Source organism: Lipophrys pholis, assembly GCF_963383615.2.
Source record: "Lipophrys pholis genome assembly, chromosome: 9".
Lineage (NCBI taxonomy): Eukaryota > Metazoa > Chordata > Actinopteri > Blenniiformes > Blenniidae > Lipophrys > Lipophrys pholis.
In genome coordinates this window covers 8,303,687-8,325,851 of record NC_137639.1, presented here as the reverse complement: position 1 = coordinate 8,325,851, position 22,165 = coordinate 8,303,687, and the positions used below count along the sequence as shown (strand labels likewise).

Sequence of the window (22,165 nt, the reverse complement as noted above, 5' to 3'; positions counted from 1 at the left end):
AGACTTTTAAAAGCCCCTATGATCATTTTCCTTCCGTGTGGATTTGATTGAAGAATGTTGAGATATTGACTGTGCAGATTGTTCCATGAGTCATTCTGGAAGCTGTAATAAGTTTGAAACTTTATTATAAGCGTCATTGAGTTTGAGGAACACAATTGAACTGATTTCTGGAAATTTAATTGAGATTGTGCAAGGAATCATTATTATTCATGATAACCTTAAGATTGTTTCTCACTTATACACAATTCAAACATTTATGACACAACTTGAGCAAGAACTGATCAGGATTTACTGGATCAGAGGTGACTAGATTGTACATTCGTTCTATGTCGTTCAATCTGAGCTCACAAAGTTACGCTCCGAGAGTAACCAAGGCATTATAGGATACTCAAGGCATCGCAGTGAGTCGCTCCTGCCAGTTTACACTTATTATTTTTAGAATTTCCATGAACAGATACCTACATACAGACTGCACTGCAGATGAGCCACATTAAAGACTCACATGTTAAAGTGAGCCTTTATGCTGACGACTACATCCATTATTTTCCTTTTCTATTTTTGTTTTTAATAGGGTTTATAGATTTTGAGCTGTTTAAATTACACAAATTCAAAAACCTCAAAACCACCAGCATGTTTGGATTTAGCAGTTCTTCTTGTCATATTGTTTTAGAATCTAATGACAATTACATGACGTATTTGACATATTTTGTGGAAAGTTTCTCGAAGCAATTAAATCAGATCAGATGACCTTGTTTACATATCTTGGAAGACATTTCACCCTTTATCCAAGTGGCTTCATCAATTCATGCTTTTCACCAGTTAGTCTAACTCAATAGAGGATTTCTCAGGTATTTCGGCTTGTCTCGTCAAGGTTTCTGTTAACGGACCAGGGTTTTCATGTTGATCGGACACGGAGCTCGTTGATAACAACACTCATTGTGTTGGTCGGAGTCACTTGAGGTCACGCTGGGTTCAAAGTAGGTCACTTGTCATTGACTGTGGACATTTCAAGCTGAATTGGAAAGAAGAAAGAAGGATATTGTGAATGAGGAGATTTGGTGGCGTATACCTCGTCCTCTGCTAAGAGAAGCTTTTTTTTCCTCTTTCACGTCGCTCTTTGGCTTTCAGATGAATCCTGCATGGACCAATGAGAATATGCAGAAGCATATTTCTGAAAAGTAAAGTCTTGGTCATTATCATGGGGTTGCCTTCTTTTACTGGGTGCCACAGGGCATCCATTCATTTCTGTCTTTGTATGATTAATTCCATGAATGCTTATTCACTCTGAAGTTCTTTCAACTCGATAATGGACATAATGGTTGATTTAACTTTGCCGCATTTGGACACTCCTTCCAAAATGTTGAAAGTTGTGTAACGAGTCATTTTTCTTGTAGAAAACTTTTCTTCCCAGTCCTTTTAGGTAAAAAGTAAAGTTTGGAAAACAATCCCAAGAAAGCCGGCTCCATCGTGGCTCCAAGAAAGTAATCTAATACTCTCCCTGCAGGATTGTGGTATACCGCAAAAAAATGTCTATTGTCTGTGATTTACAGTGTTGAAGTTCTCTTAAAGTTTAATTCGTGGCTCGGTGTTTCTCATTTGTCAAAGGAATGTAATTAATACAGAGTGGACACAGGCTACCTGACACTGTATTTTATCATTTCTAACACAGTTCTCACGAGCCAAACAAACACCTGCTCAAATATGTACTTTTAGATCATCGACAAATATCCATCTGTGTAAAATAACCCGAGGGTTTGGACTTTGTTTTGTGCTGACATAGCGCCTTATTTAGCAGTGTGAAAGAAAGACCTCAGCCTCTGAAAGGTTACAATTGGATGAAAGCAGAATGGAAAATCACTGGATGGGACTTAAATGTCAGAAGGAGTTTTCTAAAATATATATAGCAATCTCTGATTAAACAACGATAGCTTGAAGCTATGCGACTGAAAACTTTTGTCCAATATTTTTCTCCAAACACATTTATTACCTTCTATATCAGCTTCTCAAAAATTTGCAGTGCCTGCATCACAAACTCGAGGTCTGTGGTGCCGAATACGAACGGCCTCTGCAAATGAGGCGGCCACCATAAATGAAACGGAACCAGCGGTGTAGTTCAGGCTGTGCGGTGTATGCCCTCCTCTTTTTCAGTCAGTACTCGTATTAGTACCACTAATGAAGCCAAGACCCGCCCCACTCTGCCTCTGATTGGCTCGTATTAGGGCTGACGAGCCAATCGGAAGCAGAGTAGGCCAGGTCATGTTGCTGCCCGATAAATTATGCTGAAATTATGTGGCAGTCGAGCAAATACCATGAACGGATTTTCACTGAATAAGGTCGTCGTAAATTCCACCGCACATACGTTTTATTCAACAAAAGTGAATACTGCATTATAGTGCACCTCTCACAATGCAGGTATTTGGAGGTCGGTGTAATGGCGACCTGTCGCTCGGATTGCAGATGTTTCCATACAGGTGATGACAATAAAAGATTCTATAAACTTTCCAGGAACAGAAGGGATTTTATTAAAAGATTTAAAAAGTCAAATACATGTTTGAGATGGGGACGACACATAACACCGAGATAAATATCCTCATTTAACCTTCAGGAAAGACTTCAGATTGTCTGAAACTCAAAAGACAGACTAATAGAAACACATGTATTTAGAAAGCCAAAACTTAAAGTGATGCAGCGTTGAAAGCAGCGATATTGTGACTGATGACTTCACCCACGTGTCTAGATTTCTAGACATCTTCATTTTGAAGCTGAACGTTTGTGAGCAGGTTTGTTCGGACTCGACACACAGTTTGTCAAAGATCAGAGGAAGAAATGAGCTGAAGAGATGCACAGTTATGGTTTAGTCTTCAGGCGTGGATGGAAACACAGTGAATACAGATACGGGACATTTTGAATGAAGAAAAACCTGACAGGAACTCTTGGAGGCTGGCGGCTAAATTTACAGTAAAAAAAAACTTATTTAAAAAGTTCAATCTGATCGAGTAATGTGGGTTTAAAAAAAAAACAAAAAAAAAACTGATATCATAATAATTAGCTGGTATTTATCAGATCCTGAGAGCAGTTTTCAACAGTTTGATATTGACCAGTTTTATTTATAGAGGCTGTTGAACCGACCCTCTGAGGGCGGTCACACAGTTACTCACTGGGCTTGTTATGGTAGCACAAGCTGGTGATTCTAGTACAGTAATAGTAATCAAGTATGGGATTAAATGAGGTACATCGTCATCTTTAAAGGGATTTTTATAACAGCCAAAGCTTGTGCTTATGCTGAAACACTTTTTTATTGATTTTTTTCCCACGAGGGCTTTGAGAAAACTGAAATTATGAGATTAGACTGGGAAGTGTTCTTGACAAAGCTTACACAGCCTGAATAGTATTACTACAATATAGCAGCGAAAGTTCTGAGAGATGCTGTGACTTGTGAGGTTTTCCTACAAAACTTCACAAAGACGAAATATGAGCAACAAAGGAATAATCATAAAATGATCACTTCTGTGCTCTCTCTCCGTGTGCCTCTCCGGTGCTTCAGTTTATTAATTACCCAAAAGATTATTCCTCTTGTTCATCTTTTTCCTTTCTTTTTAATCAATGAATCCTTATTTAATATGCACATTGCACAGTAATTGATTTATGTAAGTATAAGACTCTTTTCTCCTGGTATCTGTAAAAGAGTCGTGGCTTGTTGCCTTCTCGTTACACAGCAACTTAAGTGAAAACGTAAAAATCGGTTGTGTTTTGGGTGTCCGTTCACATTACCACAGTGCCCGGCTCCACTGAAAATGCAACTTTTTGAAAACAGCATCTTGCAACAATCCAACTTTACCGTCTGCCCATTGGAATGTCCATGTACTCGCCATTGCTTGTGTTTACAGTGTATTGTTCGCTCTCTATGTTCTTGCGCGTGTGTGTTTTCATTCCAATAACAAACTGCAGCACCATCTTGTGGCCTGGCATGCCAACTACATAATTTTCAGCGTTTCTACTATTTCCGTGTAAACGGACATAGTTTTCAAAACATTCCTGCGTAAATGCTGAACTTTTCCTTTCAACCTTGTAATATAAAAAAGGCCTACGATTGTGATTATTAGTAAAGAAACTGCTTCTCGACTAGCAAACTTTTCCCACGAAGCCAAAGATGTTTCAGACTTTTTTTTCTTCTTTAAATAAAACCTTCATTTTGGAGGCTGATATCCTCAGTAATATTCTTGTCATATCAGTAACCCAGTAAATGACACAAAAACTCACGAAACCATTTCCCTGCCATGTTTGTCATTTCTTCCTAAATTTTTTATATAAATAGCAAAAATTCGAAAGGATATATGATGGTATAGTTGCAATGAACACTGTGGCGAGTGCTGCTGTTCTGCCCCTTGAATCTCTTCCTCCCAGTGTTAAAAAACTGAAATATTCACTGTGCAAAGCAAACAAGTGACTTTTTTTTTTTTAGATATAAGCCAAATAGTGAGTCACATTTGGAGTAGTTTTTTTTTTGTTTTTTTTGCTTGATTGTTATAATGAATGCTACAACAGTGGTACTCAATAGTGTACAGGGAAAGTATAGCTATGATTTGCTTTGTTTGTTTTCTTGCTAGATGCTTGACTGGTATTTTGAACTGATTGCTTTATTTGTTTAATCATAAATGGTACCTAGATCACTCACATGGCTCCAATCACAATCATTCACACACTAATGGTGACGGCTGCATTGCAGTACACACCACTGGGACCGTTTTGGTTCGTTGTCTCGCACATGAACAGAAAGATATTGGGATGAAATCACCAACCTTTGGATTGGAAGATTAAAAGAAAACATTGCTGCAGATATTAATCTGGACGTGCTCTGTACTGTCATCCCTCTGAATGGTTTTTGCTTGAACACCAGAAGCTTAAAAAATGTTTTTTATTTAAAAACAGCCAACCTCATTACGTTTGCACCGACCACTTGCTATTTTTAAATATGACAGGGGGATTTGGCAAAAGAAAATCAAGGGCCAGAAAACATATTCAGATGAGTAGCTTGCAGAATAATTCCCGCGGCCCCGCCGCGCCCGCGGCCACAAATCAGATAAGTGTCACGGTGCATCGGGCTGAAAATCCATACTTATAGGAGTTATTTTAGTGACACTGGGCCCTTTGTCTCCCTGCGTTAACTATGCGGCTCTGACAACGACGCACTTGTTCCAGCCAATACTTGCATGCAGATCCTCTGGCGTGGCGCTCCACCATTTCTGGCCGTACAGTGTGGATATTGTTCGGGAGCAAGGAATGCACTGGATGTCCTCCGCTGTGGGAGCGGCAGGCGAGCTGTCAAAGTGGACGGCTGCATTTCCATCTCCAGTTTAGCTCACGCTATTGTCACGTAGCTTCATAGCTTCACGCCAACCGAAGGCTTTTGACCGTCACAGGTCTCGCCGGGATGACTTGGAGACGGTTGAAAACCTTCCGGGTCAGTTCCTGGAAGTTTGTAAAGAGTGAATGTTTGACGTGTTTAGTTTTGTTCTGGTCATGAGGTTAACAGTAGTGACATTCCCACCTGTTCCATCAGAGCAGGTGAGCTCTCCCCCCAGCTAAAATGTGAGAAATCCTCCGTGTCGGCCCCTCGGCGGCGGCAGGAAGGGTTCGCTCTGGTCAATGGCGCCCTTTGTGCTGCGGCGGCTGTGCCGTGTGCCACGCAGGCCAGAGCCCATAGATGACCCTTGTTGTTTCTGCGCAGGCCTGGGTGAGGCAGATGCGAACCAGAACAATGGCTGCGTCTCGGAGAAGCCGGCGGTGACTGACTCCACGGGCGCTGAGGGCCCCCGCCATCCCTGGACCCCCGCCAGCACAGCTGACCCTGACGCCGCCACGCCACGCCCCCACCTGGCCCGCCTCTTCTCCCGAGATGCCCCGGGCCGAGAGGACAACACCTTCAAAGAGCGACCCTCCGAGTCGGACGAGCTGCAGACCATCCAGGAGCACAGCGGAGCTTCAGAGTGTGGGTCGGAGAGCCCCGAACAGGACCTAGATTAGCCTAGCTTTTTTTTTTTTTTTTGTTTGGGAAGTTTTACCTCCTTTCTCCTCTATTTTCTCTTTTCCCCTCCTCTTTCTGTCAGTTTTATTTTTGCCCTCTCATTTAAGAGAGAGAGAGAAAAACCAAACCCTTTACATTTTTCACAAACAAACACCTGCTCACCCAAAAACAAAAAACATGGCATCTGCAAGCAGCTCCGCACAGGCCGCCTTCGGGCTGGGCCGGAGGAAGAAGAACCCCGGCCTCCTGGACCAGATCGGGAAGTTCTTCGGAGGCGACAAGAAGAGGAAGGGCAAGGTGAGACTCCAAACACCCCACCCTCCCCCCCCACCCCCCGCGCTTCTCCCTTCATTCGGCTGATTCACCCCCAGAACCACTGTTTGAATTCTTCACTACGCATTGTAAGAATTTTGTATTTATCATGTAGAATCAGTTTGAGTGTCGTTTTTTTTTTTGTTTTTGGGGCTTTTGAACTGAAGTGAGACTCTGTCCTGTGGTCGCCGTTGTGCAGCTGATGTTGTAAACGGGCGGACACCGGCCGAGGGACTTCGGGTGGGGGTGTTTTGTGGTTCCTCACTCTCGTTTCCAAACGGGCTGTGATTGTTACAATCAGCTCCGTCGTCTCCGTTTTAACCTTTTATTTTGGTGAACAATTCCTTTGCACGCCTCTCCACGTTTGACGCCGTTGGGGAAACTGTAGCGCCGGCGTGTTTTTTTTTTTGTGGGTTTTTTTTTTGCCAAGAATAATCGGGATGTAAACCCGGTAGATAGTGTTTGGTTTCCTGTGGAGGATTTTATGACGGATCCCGACACTTTTCTTAGAAAACGGCTCCCGTTTGCACAAGTCTATGATAATCCTGTATATCAGAGCCTGTTACCGTCCCTCCTCTGGGAATAGAGAAACGTCTGCATCCTGTCGAGTGAAAAGCAGATCTTATTATTGCAGCTTTGTAAGCTTTTAAAACCGATCCTCCGGATCAGACTGAGAACATGTTGCCTTGGACATGCGGGGATGACCGGCTCATTGAGAAACCAGACCGCCCGGCTCGGGTCGCTAAAGACGTCGGGAGCCGAAACGAGAGCGTTGAAAGGAGCCGGTTGTAGTTTGAGAGGAAATCTGCAATGAAGCCGGTTTAACTCTTGGATGGCGATATCCGCTCTGACTATGACCTTCCCCTCGCCCCCCTTGTCCACCTTTTCCCAGCCCACAGAGTGTAATCAGAGCGCTCTGGCACCGTAATTGCAGTTAAATTACTTCACAGCGGGAAAAATATGCATCGCCCCTGCGCCTTACGCCAACGCCCAGGCTGAAAGTCGACTTTCTACCGAGCAGCATGCCGCAGAGCTTTCACTCCGCTTCGAAAACATTCAGGGAAAATAAATATCAACAGTGAGCAAGTGAGCAGCTTTCCAGTGAGCGCAGTGTTCAGCTTGATTTTCACTCTGTACCGATCACAAGTTCACGAAAGCTGCGCAAGAGATATATTTATATGAATTCACCGAGGACTTGCCTTCAGGTGACGAGCGCTCGCGTCTCAAACGAACGACGGACAGGTTCGCCCCGCCTCCGCTGCCTCTTGCCGAACGAAAACTCTTTGTCGTTTCCTGCAAAAATCGATGAAGACGAGACGTTTTTCCGGCTTGCTCTCCCAATCCGCCATATGTGTTCAGATTCCGCGCGGACGTTTGTCTTCTGTGTCGCAGTATTTAGTCGCAAAGCTCGTTTTATGAAAATGCATGTTTCTTTTTCTGTGTTTCCGAGTTGCTTTCATGTACTATGGATCTTACACCTTTTTTATTATTATTATTATTATTATTGTTGTTGTTGTTATAAATGCCCTTTGTTTGAAACTCACTGTTTTTGATTGTGTGATCTGAAAAAAAAAAAAATGTAGATAAGAGTAAAGTTTGATAAACTGCAGGATTACGCCAAAAACAAATCAACGGTTTCAGGATGCAACCGCAGGAAATGCTGACGAATGGTTTTTAATCATTCCCAAATTACCAGAATAATTACGTGTTAATTCAAGGGGTAAAAACAACCCCAAACAATGCATGGGCATTTAATCAAAAACAACTTGTACGTAACAGAAAATACAGGCGCATCTCAGAAAATTAGAATACAATAGAAAATATTTCTGACTTCCAATTTAGATTTTATTTTTTTCTAAAAAAGAAGCAAATATCTGCTCTAATGAAATCCTGTAATATTTTGAGATACTCTATTTTAGTTTATGTCTTATAATCTCAAATTATTCCAAATCAAGTCATCCTAATATATGTGGAAGTTTCTCTTTCTTTGTATCCCGCTTCACTTTGACGCGCCGGTTCGTTTCGCCCTTAATCTGCGTCTTTAATGTGTAACGTGGAAACGGAATCGGCCAAACGTTGGCCGTAGGAGCTCGAGATCAAAAACTCTGATACTGAACTTTAACCCCAGTGTCTTGGGTGGGGATTATGGGTGAGGAGGGGGCTTCAACACCCCCCCTCCACCCTCACCCCCACCCTCACCCCCACCCACCCTCACACCAGTTGGTTCACCTCAGGTGTTTTGAGAGATTCTTAGAAGCTGTGTGTGTGTGTGTGTGTGTGTGTGTGTGTGTGTGTGTGTGTGTGTGTGTGTGTGTGTGTGTGTGTGTGTGTGTGTGTGTGTGTGTGTGTGTGTGTGTGTGTGTGTGTGTGTGTGTGTGTGTGTGTGTGTGTGTGTGTGTGTGTGTGTGTGTGTGTGTGTGTGTGTGTGTGTGTGTGTGTTTTCTCTGTCGCACTGGACACCGTACCTGTTGTATCTGCTGTGACCGGTGATGCTGTTCCTAACCTGATCCTTGTTCTACGCTCTCTGGATTACTGCTTGATTAAAACTCTTTTAACAACAACACTGGTGGTTTTATCTTGTTTTTTGTTTGTTTGTTTGTTTGTTGTGAAACATATTAACTGCAACGCTAACGACATGTAACAGTCAGACTGGAAGATGAGTCATCTTTGAATAACACGGTTGAGTCAGATTCAGGCGCAGAGTTTTAACCAAAAAGATCCAGTCTGACCCTCATGCGTCATGTCAGTACTAATGTTTGTTTGATGATCCGACTTTCTCACGTGTTTCACGTGATAACATGTCTTTGTTAACATCTGCGGGGATCCAGAGATAGGTGCTCGTCTTTTACAATAAATCATTGAAAAAATTGGAGAGTTTAGTAGAATAAAAAGTTAATCCCTTCAGTTATTTTGTTTTCTTCTCATAAATCAAACATAAAAAGTTTCCTGCTTCCTCTAACTCTCTGGCGCTCCCTGGGGGGGGTGTCAAAGTGATCCCATGCCTCACTTTGATTTAATGTGCATCGAGGATGAAGTAACCAAAAGTTAGAATATTTTAAAGATAAAGCTGTGTCACCAGCAGGATCTTCAGGGTGGTTGAAAGAGTTTTTGAGGCTCATTTCAACTGAAAAAAACTGAAATATATTTATTTTCTACGATCGCAGTGAGACGCACGATTGTTCAGAGAAAAGAGAGAGGATGCGGTGGAATGCCAGCCGATGGTGGATGATAGTTCAGACGTGTCGGCAGGGCGGCTTTATCAGTCACGCGTGAACGAGCAGCGCGCAACCCAGACTGTTCATTGGTTCACTAATAAGGAATTTGGTGAATCGCTTCTTTGGAAAATAAACTTATTTCAATGAGGCGGAAGAGGAGAAAAGAAAACTCAAATGCAGCTGATTAATTAAATCGTGGTTTGGGATTAAAAAAAGACAAGTTCGTCTTGAATACAAAAAACCGTTGCATGCAGAAGTCACAAGCGTGTTTGTATTGGGAGAGAAAAGCTCCGCAGAGGAGGAGAGAACATGCAAACTCACCATAGAATAACCACCGTGCACCTAATCCAACATAGTTAAATAATCCTCATGCTTTCCTTCTGTTGCATTCAGACACATTCATTTTATGGTTTTTTTGGAGTTTGTTGTTTAACAGGTTTATGAGCATTTCAAAGTTAATAGAAGAATTTGGGGCTATTTTTGGGGGAAACAAAACTTTCCACTCACGTTTTCGCCAAAAACTAACAACATTTAAAATCGAGCAGAAAAAGTCTGTTATTTCTACACGAAATTTCTATTATTTCTATGAAATGCAAACTGAAAACTTTAAAGCATTCCTTTAAATTTCTAATATAATTATGTTTAATGAATGTTTAATGATTCAAACCGGGGAAAAAACAACTATATGTGTGATGAATAGAATGATGTTTACATAAGGTCATTTTCATATCATTTGCAACATTTACTGCACATTAATTTCACAAAATAGATGATTATTTTTTTTTTTTTCAACAATAATTCAAGTTAAACATTTGAGTGAAAAGGAACTTTTTGTATTTTGGTCTCGATGTGAATCCGTCACTAGACAGCATTAGCTTTATGGCTTTACTGTAAAATGGAATATTCAGTCGCGGATTGCGTGTTTACAAGGAGGAAAGTCTTTCACTGGATCATAATCTTTACTGACGGTCTCTATCTCAGCTTTAGAGAAATGATCAGGAAGTTCCACCACCAAACAGGTTTTTCACAAACTCCATGCGTGCCTCTGAGAAGTCGGAGGTGTTTGTGTGACGTCCGAGGCCTCAGCTGCCCCTTTTCTCCGAGCGTGACTTTAAAATAAGTCTCTATTTTTTCTCACTCCTGCTCACACACTGAGGAGAGCAACAATCTGTGCTCCTCCTCTTCTACACCTCCAGATCTTCGAAGCTGTGAACCATGTTTGTTCGTGTCGGGGAAAATGCCAGATTTCTCCAAATGAGCTGCAGAAATGTCAAATTGAATTCATTTAAAAAAAAAAAAAAAAAACGTTTCAGCGGAGCCGGCTCTTATCCAACCGGGACGGGGGTTTAGATAAATATTGTTGTTCTTACCATTGTCACCCAATTTACATGCTTAAACAATTTACAAATAATGACAAATAAAATTAAATCTGAAATACCCTGACCACAAAATAAAAGACTACATATAGTACGCTACATTTACACTGCAAAAACTATACAAAAACAACTATATATGAAAAGATTTATTTGGTATTATCATTTGTGGTACTACTGATAGGGTTTTGCTTTTACATTTGAATCAGTGGGAGTTTTTCCCCATTTTACCTCAGTCGGTAGCCGTTATCCTTCATTCCGAAGGTCGTAGGTTCAATTCCCAATCGCCACAGTATGTTGAAGTGTCACCTCGACTATAACCCTGAACCCCAAACTGCTTCCAGTGGATGGATGTATTGGTTTTAGGCAGTGGCGGACTTGGGACTGGGAGTTCACAGGTTCAAATCCCACGGCTGACAACTTGTGGCGTCTAATCATAATATGATTAGTTTTGGAAACTATTTTCCATGTTAAGTGAAATCTAAATCTTTTTCTTATTGAAAACTGTTACTCACGGTCAGCTGCGTTTGTTTTTTACTTTTGAAAGTTTAGCCTTCCCAAAGTAAATAAATTGATTATAAAGAGCAGCCGTCACTAAACTTTATTCATCACAGATTTTAGTTTTAAATGAAAATAAGGACTTTTAATGACGTGGACCAGAGAGACACTAACCGCTAAAGCGACAAGCCTGCATTGTTTAAAAAATCCTTCAACAGCACAAGAAACCCTGGATTACTCGCATTCGTCAAAAAAAAAAAAAAAGTCTATGAATACGTCAGAAAAACCTTCACAACACAGAAAGAAAAACACAAATTGTTTGTGTCACAGATAAAACTGTCGTCTTTTCTCCGTCGCCAACATCATAACTTGCCTCTTTCAAGGACTCGCCATAATGTAGGGGAATCCAAAATCTAAGGAGCCACACACATAATTTCATTCGGTTGAAATGAACCGCCCTAAAGAGAGCAGCTTGATCATCACAACAACATCAGCATCATTTGCTTCCTTTGATGGAGGAGTAAGAGGGAAAGGAAGAGGCGTCATTACGAGGATCTGCGGCACACTGACATCGAGGAGCGAGGGATACAACACAAGACAGATCCTTTTATGTTTCATCCACCTGTTGTTGTTTTTTTTTGTTTTGTGACGTTTTTCAAACTTGAAGCGGGTGACACCAGTGAGAGTCCCCCCCCCCCCCCCTACCCACCCCCACCCCCCCACCCCCGACACTCCGGATGATCTCTGGGGTCTTTGATGTGAGGTAATGGATCTGAATCCAAACACCGTGGCCCCGCCGCCGCCACACACGTTGCATTACTGCCTGTTAATGGGGTCATAGAAAAAGAATGAATATGGGCACATTAGCCTCACACACTCACACACACACACACACACACACTCACACACACACACACACACACACACACACACACACACACACACACACACACACACACACACACACACACACTGAGTTGGCGAAAATCAGGCTTCTGCTGGCTGTAGTTGTTTCTGGAGGGCTTATTCTCTTCGCCTGTGGAGTTGCCTGATTAAAACCGGTGGGGTTTTTAGTTTTAGCCCTCTTAAGTATTAATTAAAACGCAAGATTTTCAAAGTCAGGTCTTTAAGCCAGAGGACAATAACCTCGTCAAGCCACGTCTTTGTCAGAGTACAACTTGGAGTAGTCGCTTTTTAGCACAACAACCCATTAAAGAGAAAACACCTTTCACACCTTGAGCAGCTTCGGTTTAATTTGTTTGCGATGATTGGGGGCCAAAACACGCGGCCGATAAAAGTTAATGAGGCGGGCGTTGTTTGCGGTGTGGCGTTTAGCAGCGGTTCGATGTTGCAAAGTGGATGACTGTTAATTTTTCTTTATGACGGCGGCGATGTGACATTTTAGAAGTCAAGACCCGCGGCGGCTCCGAGGCGAAGAACGTCGGTCCATCAAGTTAGATTGACGAGAATACGTCAGGTGTTAATGTGGAGCGGGGATGGAGTTCAACATGGACTCCGTCTCCATGGAAACGGGGCGAAAAACACAATTTCTCCTTGGACTTGGTAGTTTTACCGTTAACACTCACTCATGCGAATGTGAATTTGTTGTTAATGTTTAGAGCATTTTGCTTTTTTGCGTGCGTCTGTATGTGTGTGTGTGTGTGTGTGTGTGTGTGTGTGTGTGTGTGTGTGTGTGTGTGTGTGTGTGTGTGTGTGTGTGTGTGTGTGTGTGTGTGTGTGTGGGTTCATGACAAAAACAGCACCCATGAAAACGACATGAAAACGACATCGTTTTCAGCGTTTCTGTTTCCATGTCGTTGGGCTTCATTTTCAAAACGTGTAAGCATGAAACTTTCTTAAAAAGAAAAGTCCAAAAACGTTTTCGCTTGGAACGTCGTCGCCTCAGTCAAACACACATCTGAAGCCATTTTCTAACCAGAAAATCTTCACTAAGTATTTCTATAGTTGCCTTGTCAAGAAGAAATAACAAGATTAGATGCTCTACAAAAAAACTAATGAGGCATTAAACGTAACATTTTGGATTCTGTTGGAAATGTCCAAGATTGAGGGGGCGGTCACGGCCGGCACTGTCGTCTCATTGGAGGGCTGCTTCAGTGTTCGAATAGAATAAAACAATTATAATTTTTCCTTCCAAATTGCCATTTAATTTCAAACAAGGAGCTTGTGCTTGCTTTAATTATTCATGAATTGGGTTTGTATCGTATATATATAATACATATAATACACTAGACTCCTGGAGAGAAGAAAGAGAGAACAAATTAAAACAGTTTGAAGAGCTTGCATGTTTACATCACATTGTTCTCAGTGCAAAAGTGTGCATGGTTGGATTAGAAAATATCAGCTCCAATTCAATCCATTTTGATATTTTTTTTAATGAAGCGCCAAAAACTACACAGTGCTCTCACTTTCACAGAGAAAAGCCCAACGATTCCACACGAGCGAGCAGAGGCGACGTAGAAAGGATAAGCTCTCTTGTCTTTCTTGACTTCGGTAGTTTGGTGCCAGATTAAATGAGAGGTCTGTATATTTGAAGCAGTAGGTGTACCATCCCTGTCCTTCTCTCTCCAGGGCTCTTTCCGGGGGGCTCTCTCTCCAGCCCCTCAGAAAGCCTCCGTGACTTCCCCCCGTAAGCGTGGTGCCGAGAACGCCGTGGTCCATTTCTTCCGTACGATCGTGAGTAAACACCAGAACCAACCGGAGGCCGTCACTGCTGTTTTCTTCCCTTTTCTGCTCTTCCGTGTTTGTCTGCTCTCCCCTCCTCCGATCTGTCGCTAACTCTGTCCAACCTCTTTGCCTCCCGTCACAATCGGCCCTCCAGGTGTCCCCCGCCCCCCCCAAGTCTAGGGTGAGTCTGCTTTCACGCCGTCACCCGACACACGCTTCATTCATGAATCTGTTGAGAAACCTGAACAGAAACATAAAAACTTGTGAATGTGTTTGGCTCTTCCTCTCTCCTCCTGCCTCCTCCCTTCTCTGTGACCTCTCCTCCCCCTCCGCCCTCCCCCCCTCTGGACGGACTCTCCCACCTGCCTCCTCTCCTTCCCATCCTGCCTTTACGCTGAGTAAGACACATTTCTCTCTCTATCTGTTTCCTTTGTCTCTTGTCTCTCTGCCCTCCTAGTGGAGAGGACTAGCAGCCAAGATGGGCCTGGTAGGTGGTCCGATAAACACCCCCCCCCCCCACCGCCACCCACCCCCACCCACCCACCGCCGCCACCGCCACCAACTGAACAAACACGGCGATATCATGCTTAATTAAACTTAAAAGAGCAAGCGAGGTCACGGCCTCGCGCTGCCTTTACGAACATGACGTCCATTTAGTCTCCATCATCCACTTAAGCCTCGGTCATCTGTCCACGCCGCAGCGATAACGCCCTCATTTCCTCCCACCATCAGGCCATTTTCAAGTACATCAAGGCCATTTTTGCTGCTCCGCCGGCTGACTTTATCCACGTCGTTGTGTATTCATGATAACGCGGGCCCCGTACGCCTCTTCATCAGCCTCCTCTCATTCACAAAATTCCACCGTGAGCGGCCGAAGGCCGGTTGCCTTCTGCTTCATTTGGCAGCTTTACTGGCACTTAATTTCATGTCCTGGTGCATGTGTGAAGCGGCTAAAAGGGAAAAAATAGAGGCTCCGATAAGGGACCATGAGGTATTACTCAAGGGGAGAAGGGAATGAAAATAATGGGAGGGGTATTTGATCACATTTTGTTTGTCTGTCTTTAGATTTGATATATATTTAGTTCAATTAAAAAAAAAAATATATATATATATATATATATTCTAACAATAATCTTACATTATGTCCTTCATGAATTACATTATTATTAGTAGTATTAGTTGTAGTAGTAGTACAAGTAGTATTAGTATTTTATTGTTGTTGTTGCATATATTTTTTTTATTAGTGTTGTTATAGTTTTATCTTTTTTTTAACTTACATCTTAACATTCAACACTAAAATTCAGCAATCTCATGTCATTTTTCAAGTAATTTCTACCTTCATTAACTTTAAACAGCTCTTAAATTATAATTTTTTTTGCATGATTGTGGCTGTTGGTGCTGCACACAATATTATATTTCCTCTCTTTGACAGCATAATTGATTATATGGACTTTGTGTGTTTAAACATGTACCCAATGCATACAAAAACTCCATATCTAGGACATCAGTAAAACAGATTTTTTAATTTTTTTGAATAAACTTTCACAGCCTCAAGCTTATCCAAATCTTTGCTCATAATTGAGTAAGTTTATCCACTACCAGCCCAGACATTTTTTTAAACGGTGTGAATCTCTACAGCACTAAACCTCAATAAATGATATCGTAACTTGTAAAGTTGATGTTGGCGTGTGTCTAAAGTTTTATTTTTCCCTTCCAATATAAGTCAAAATAAGCTAATCCATTCATTGTCGTCCATTTCTCAAGCAGCAATAAGCTTAAAACAGCCTGATAACTTACAACATTAGGAATATTGTGGGATCATTTCTGCTTAATTTTCCACTGCAGTGATTTCCTACAGTAATAAATACTGATATCAATCCATTGATGGCTTTTTGTTCGATTTATTTTGAGAGATAAAAGTGTCATCCTCTACATTGCCTGAAAAAAATCTATTTGATTAATTGCAAATGATTGATTTCCTGCTCTTCCATCACGCTCTGCACCTGCAGTCATGTTTTCCAGTTCCAGCAGTAATATTCATGACTCACGCACCGCTCTAGAAAGTCAAATGAGGTTTCCTGCCCTTTAAAAAAAATTAAAAACACCTTCACTACCTGCTGCTCTTTTGTAGATTTCCTCACTCATGCATAATTCAGGCAATAAATCTGATGAATGTCTTCATAATTTCCGCATCAAACGGGCCTGAAATAAAATTGCATGTTAGTATTTTCCCCTTATTTATTTATTTTTCACTCTGCAGCAGAGGGAGCGTCTTCTAACTATATGGGCCTGATTCTTTATTAAGATAAAGTATGTCGAACTGGTGTAAACAGATTGTGCCCTTCAGGCCGCAGGGGACTTAAGAGGAATACCACCGACGTGCACAAAACGGAGGGTTTTGTCTACTTTAGATATTGTTTACATGAGGATTATTAGCTGGAAGCTGCTAATGAATGGAGAGCCGAGCCAGAACAAGAAAGGTAGAGCTGGACGTGTTGGAGGAGGACGTTATCAAACATATCGAAGCCTCGCGGAGGGGTGTGTCAGCAAAGTGTTTTCACTTGAAAACATGTAAATGGGGCCAATAGATAAAAGTGTTGTCGAGTCATCTGAGGGAAATGACTCCGGACATATTAACAGCAAAATGTGTGCATCTTGTTGCTGCAACCAATTGGCCAATGGCCAATAAAGTAAAGTAGTGATTTGAACCATTTTTTTATTTATTGAAATCGTAAAAGCTTCAGAGTTTGTTCCCTTACAAGAACTACGTCTTTACTCTTCAAGTAAACTGCACAAATCTTACAAGAAATGCAGCCTTATTTATGTATATTCACGTTCCTGGCAGTAATTATTATATTTTCATAGGATTAATTTTAATGCTACTTTAATAACATAGAAAAATCTCCACACAATTATATTTGGAAAATGCTATTATAATTGATCAAATATCTTGTTACACTATTGGTTATTACACTATGGGGCTTCATTACATTAAAAAAGGTCAAATACGATCACATTATTGGTTGTTACACAGATTCTTTTCAAACATAGTCAGAAGAGACCCGATAATGAAGAATGCAAGCTTTTTCAGAAAAAAAAAATTACATTTCAAATTGTCTTTTTATCTATTTGCATACATTTGTCCTTGTATTTTGCGCTGCTCTGTGAAACACGTGGGATATTTTTTTCTTCACGTCGGGCTGAGGGCTTGTTTACGTGCAACCTTTTGGTAGATCAGGCCCTGCATCTGCTTCTCTACACGCTGAGCTGGAAGTGAATCTCTTGTGCGAAGGCCGGCCACGTCTCAAGCCTCGCGCAGAGATTTCTAATGCACTCCTCTCCCGCTCTTCCAGGGCTCCCAGAAGTCACAGTCCGCCAAAGCCAAGAAGGCCGGGGACGGCAAAGGCACCCTGACTAGGATCTTCAAAATGGTAAGAAAGACGGTGGCTTGAGAAATCTAGGATTCTCTTTCTCTCCAGTGTCCTTCAATGAGATTGCTCTCACCTTCTCGCTCCTCTTCCCTCTCCGGTCTCAGTGATGATGTCAGCAGCCGAGTGAGTAACCGATTCGCTTTAACCCGCCGTGCGTTCGAAGACATCATAATCTCATTACCGCTGCTTTCAGACGCGAGATTGATGCAGCAATTGTTTTGCCCGCGCTGATATAATCCCGCAGATAAAAGGTCCCTGAGATAAAGTCACGAGAGCTACCGCTAACAAGAGGAAACGCTGCTTGTGCATTTTTGTGTATTTGATGAGACCTCTAGAGAAAGTAGTGCCCGCCGAATTGTTAGCAGTAGAAGCCGAGCAGTGCGGAAATGAAAGTGAGCCCTCTAGTGGCCACAAAAATTATGACACAAGCAATGAAGAAAGTTGAGAAATCGAAGAAACAAGACTTTAATCCTCCAGATTAAATGTCACAAATCTAAGTGTGTGAAGCATCGAGGAGGTGGTTATCATCAGCATGGCAACATTTAAGTGCTCTAAATGAAAGAAAGTGAATCTACACTCTAAAAGGTCTAATTTAGAATGTAGATTCTGATAATAGATTGATAATCTCACCAAGGAGTGGAGATGGTCTGTACTATTCTATTCTATTCTAAAACAAAAAAAGGTGAAATTGCTAAAAAAAAATTACAACAGAACAGCTTAAAATGGAATAATAGAATTAAATTGCAGTGATGAAATGTCAGTAAGCTCTATTTAAACTCTGTGAGAGAAATTAGACACATTTTAAAAGCTTAAATATCTTTTGCGGCTCAAGATACATTTTATTTTGGTGGAAAGCGACACAAACGTCTCTTTTCTTAATAAATCTTTCAGACCTCCATCTTAGAGACTATTAGGATCATAAACCAAGAAATTTCATTTCAACTGAATTCTAAAGCCAGTTGCCTGAGGGTCCGTTTACCACAACAACGTTTTTAAGAGAAAACAGAAAGTTTTCAGTGTCCGTTTACATGGGAACAGTGTTCGGCCACTGAAAATTCTCCCGCTCCGTCTCCATGGAAACGCAACTTACCTAAAATGCTTCTACTTTCATTACAGAAACTTTCTTTCATTCTGCCGTTTCCATGTAAAAGGACACTGTTTTCAAAATGTTGCCGTGGAAACGCGAACATTGCGTGTAACGTATTTCCTGCTCCGTAGCTGCAGGGGAAGCTGGAGGGAGTTTTCCGATGTTTTGACATAACGTCATTAAATGATTTTCAGACCTCCACAATGAATCTTTTGATCCTAATCGTTCCGTTTAGCATTCAGCCAACATTTCACACGTTCATCTTTTTATTGCACTCTGAGCGCTCCTCTCACTACTGCTTGCCCTCAAAAGTTGATTAGTTTTCATCTGTTATGAAAAGAGATTGCCGCCTTCCTGCTCAGAGTTTAATTAGGCTGTAACTCTTATGACTTACTTCAGTGATTACGACGGGTGGAGAGACGTCCCTCTCTGCTCTGGAGTGGCTGAGGAAACGGCTCTGGAGGTTTCCAGCCTCCGGGAGGCTTGTTTTTCGGTCTTCCATCACAATACAAACATAATAGAGCATAAACTCGGATTAACTTTCAATTAAAATCAGCACCTCATTTTCTATTGCGACGTGAAACCGAGTACCGCCGCTGGAGAAATACATGAAGATTCAGTCTGATTCAGGAAAGGTTCCTGCTTCCTTTTAAGTCTGTGTGACTAAAGCAGGATGGAAGAAGAAGATTTTCATGATAAGATTGACAATGTTTATGTTGTTATGAGGAATGTTTTTTATTTATGTCATAGTTCAAGATTTCCTCTTTTTACAACCGACCTCTGATGTGGGATTTCTTTAGGTTAAAGTACGATTTAAAACGCCTGTTTGCGTTGGTCTTTTTAACATGTTCTCCACTGGCTCAACACAACTTCTCTTTGTAGACTTCATTAGTGGATAAATTCAACACTGTGAATAGCTTCAGGTGTCCTTCAGTCGTCCCAGATCGTCTCCCATGTTGCTTTCTTCTCCATTGCTTTCACTAAATTCTGATTTATTTGCTCCAAGTCTCTTGTTTGACCTGCTTGATGACTTCCTCCACCAGCACATCGCCATAGCATCACATTTCATTTGGTGCTTGATCTGCCCAAACACTCCATGTGAACAAGCAAACCTAGTTTTTTGAGAAAATTAGTGTGACAAACTCCAACTGGTTTGTTGGCATGGTTTAATGAGGGTCAGTGAAAATAGCTGAATGACTCAAAAGTTTCTCATGCAAACAGCTGATCAGGAAGTTCAATTTTATTGCTCCAATCTGATTCTGACAAACTCGGAGCAAAGAAAAGCCCCGTTTCCACGGCAACGCTTCAAGTGAAAACGGATCATTTTTGCTTTGTCGTTCCAGAAAAGTTTCTCATTTACACGGCAACATTTTGAAAACGTCTATTTGTTTCCGTGATGAAAGGTTTTCCGTTTTCACCTGAAAATGTTGTGGCGCAAACAGGGCTGAAGTCTGAAGGTCCCCTGTGGTCCTTAGCCCCGCCCCCCGCCCCCCAGGGGGTCCTGCTCCAACGAGTTCTAGTGTCTGGTCCCGTGCTGAGTGGAAACATGGATGTGGTGTTTTGGAGCTGAAGCCTGCATTTTTTTCACAAACTGTTTCTTGTGTGTCTCACAGGGAAGCAGGAGTGCTTCTCCAGCCAAACGCTGAAGCCCCTCCCTTCGAACCCCTGCCGACGGCACGAGGGCAAACCTTCAACAGCACGTGGGGGGGAAGAAAAAAAGAGAAAAAAAAATTTAATTAAGAAGAGGAGGAAAAATGTCCCCTTTTTGCCTCAGTTAACACTCTAATGCTCGCTAAAACCCTTCATCTCTCCCCCGTTACCGACAGCGACACAATCTGCCCCCTCGCCCTGCCTCGCCCCTCCCCCTCCCCCTGCAGATCATCGGTGTGAAACTGTTTGCTGACCCTGAAGCCGCTCACATGTGCAGCCTGAATGACCCCTCACCCTCCCCCCCCCGGCCCCGCGGCTCTCTCCTCATGTATATTTAAGTATTCTACGCTTGAGTTTTACGAATGTCTTCCGTCGTTCCTTCTAACCGATGGTGGCTGGACTCGGGGAGCCGACCCGGAGCGCACGAGGGTCTTGAGGGCCGGTGCAAGTCCGACTGACTTGACCGTCATTGCCGCTCGCCGATTGTTGGGAAAAGACCGGGTCGCTTCTGGTTCCGGAGAAGAGCGGTTTTCTGTCCCGTCCACTCCGTCTTCCGTCAATCCCCCCCCCCCCGACTCTGTTCTGCGCGAAGCGTTGAAGATTTAACACGTGTTTGGTTTGACGTTAACGAGAGAGCCGGGTTCAGCTTGAGTTCCTCCCTCCGTGTTCTTCACTGTACTTAAGTGTCCCGTCGTCTGTGTCATGTCAATGTACGTCTGCCATCCAGAGACTGGCTGTGGAGTTTGATTTTTTTATTTTTTATTTTTTTAATGGTAAAAAGTTACACCTCTAAACCTTCTAAATCAATTCTTTATCAGTCCCCGAGATAATTCCCGCTAATTCACCTTCCTGTCTTGTAACCCAGTGACCTCAACGTCAAGTTTTCCTCCATTTAAAATATTCTGAATCTGATGCCGGTGCCACAGCGTGAAGCCGGATTCAGACCTGATGCTTTTTGTCTTCGTCTTCATCGTTACCTCCCATACGCAGCACACACACACACACACACACACACACACACACACACACACACACACACACACACAAACACACACACACACACACACACTGGAAACCAAGAACATCTCCTCTCTGACTACCAAACACAAATGTGCTGTGTCTCCCTTCTTCTGTTGGTGTTCGAAACACAAAAACTGTATTTCAAAAAGGTGCTCAGTTGCTAACTCTGTAATCACACGTTCTAAACTGTTTGTGTACTCTGTACGAAAAAACAAACAAAACCAATAAAGTTGTTGAAAACATCGTCTTCCACCTCCAACAAGCAGGCGTCCGTCCCTCCTACTGTTTGCTCGAGCCTTGTGAGTGCTGTGCAGTGTGTTTTTATGCGAATGGATCCCTGGAATGAATGTAAACATCTGCCTGTTCAGTGTATGTGTAATAAAACATGACCAGCCACTTAACTGAGAATAAATTAAAATAAAATAAAAAAAAGAAGTTATCAAACCAGCTTCATCCCGTGGGCTTCGAGTGTGTGTGTTTCTCCTCTTTTGTCAATGAGAAAACAAAAACCAGTAGGTCAGGTCAAAGCACATAATGAAATTATGACATTTTTCTTTTTTTTCATAGAGAAAGAAAGAAAAAAAAAGACACTCACCGTGTCAACGTCATTTGCAGGCTGGAGTGGTGTATAGGGTCCTCGTTATGTCATCCCGCGGTGTACGGACGCACAAGGGCCGGCGAGGCCGCTGCAAGTACGAGTGCGTTTCCCTCCGAAGACACAATGGGACGGATTCATCTCCTTTTATAAACAGGGTCATGCGTGTCCACATTAAAGCTGCGGGAACAATTGAAGCGTCGTCAACAAACATTTGTATGAGGACAGAGCAGCTCTAACGTGTGCCTGCCGCGCAAAGGAGGCAAGACTAAAC

General features: G+C 42.3%; 2 protein-coding genes across 7 annotated transcripts in view; both read left to right on the top strand.

Moving 5' to 3' along the window:
- The window catches only part of LOC308114532 (myelin basic protein-like), a 67,582-nt gene extending 61,260 nt beyond the window's left edge, over nucleotides 1–6,322 (top strand). The window contains exon 4 of the mRNA XM_080471474.1: nucleotides 5,729–6,322. Coding sequence (XP_080327600.1) covers nucleotides 5,729–6,024 — 296 coding nt within the window. The 3' untranslated portion in view covers nucleotides 6,025–6,322. The remainder of the gene's footprint in view (nucleotides 1–5,728) is intronic.
- LOC308114534 (myelin basic protein-like) lies at nucleotides 5,737–21,756 on the top strand. Of its 6 annotated transcripts, none has more exons than XM_080471484.1 (6): nucleotides 5,955–6,322; nucleotides 14,013–14,117; nucleotides 14,263–14,289; nucleotides 14,566–14,595; nucleotides 17,462–17,551; nucleotides 20,240–21,756. In XM_080471484.1, the coding sequence occupies exons 1-6, from the start codon at nucleotides 6,203–6,205 to the stop codon at nucleotides 20,270–20,272; spliced, it is 405 nt and encodes a 134-aa protein (XP_080327610.1). In that variant the 5' UTR covers nucleotides 5,955–6,202; the 3' UTR covers nucleotides 20,273–21,756. The 6 variants fall into 6 exon arrangements, with proteins under 6 accessions (XP_080327615.1, XP_080327610.1, XP_080327611.1 ...); XM_080471485.1 differs by having other exon boundaries at nucleotides 6,188–6,322; nucleotides 17,462–17,539; nucleotides 20,240–21,553; XM_080471487.1 differs by lacking the exon at nucleotides 14,566–14,595 and having other exon boundaries at nucleotides 6,188–6,322; nucleotides 17,471–17,539; nucleotides 20,240–21,553.
- Nucleotides 21,757–22,165: the final 409 nt, after the last annotated feature.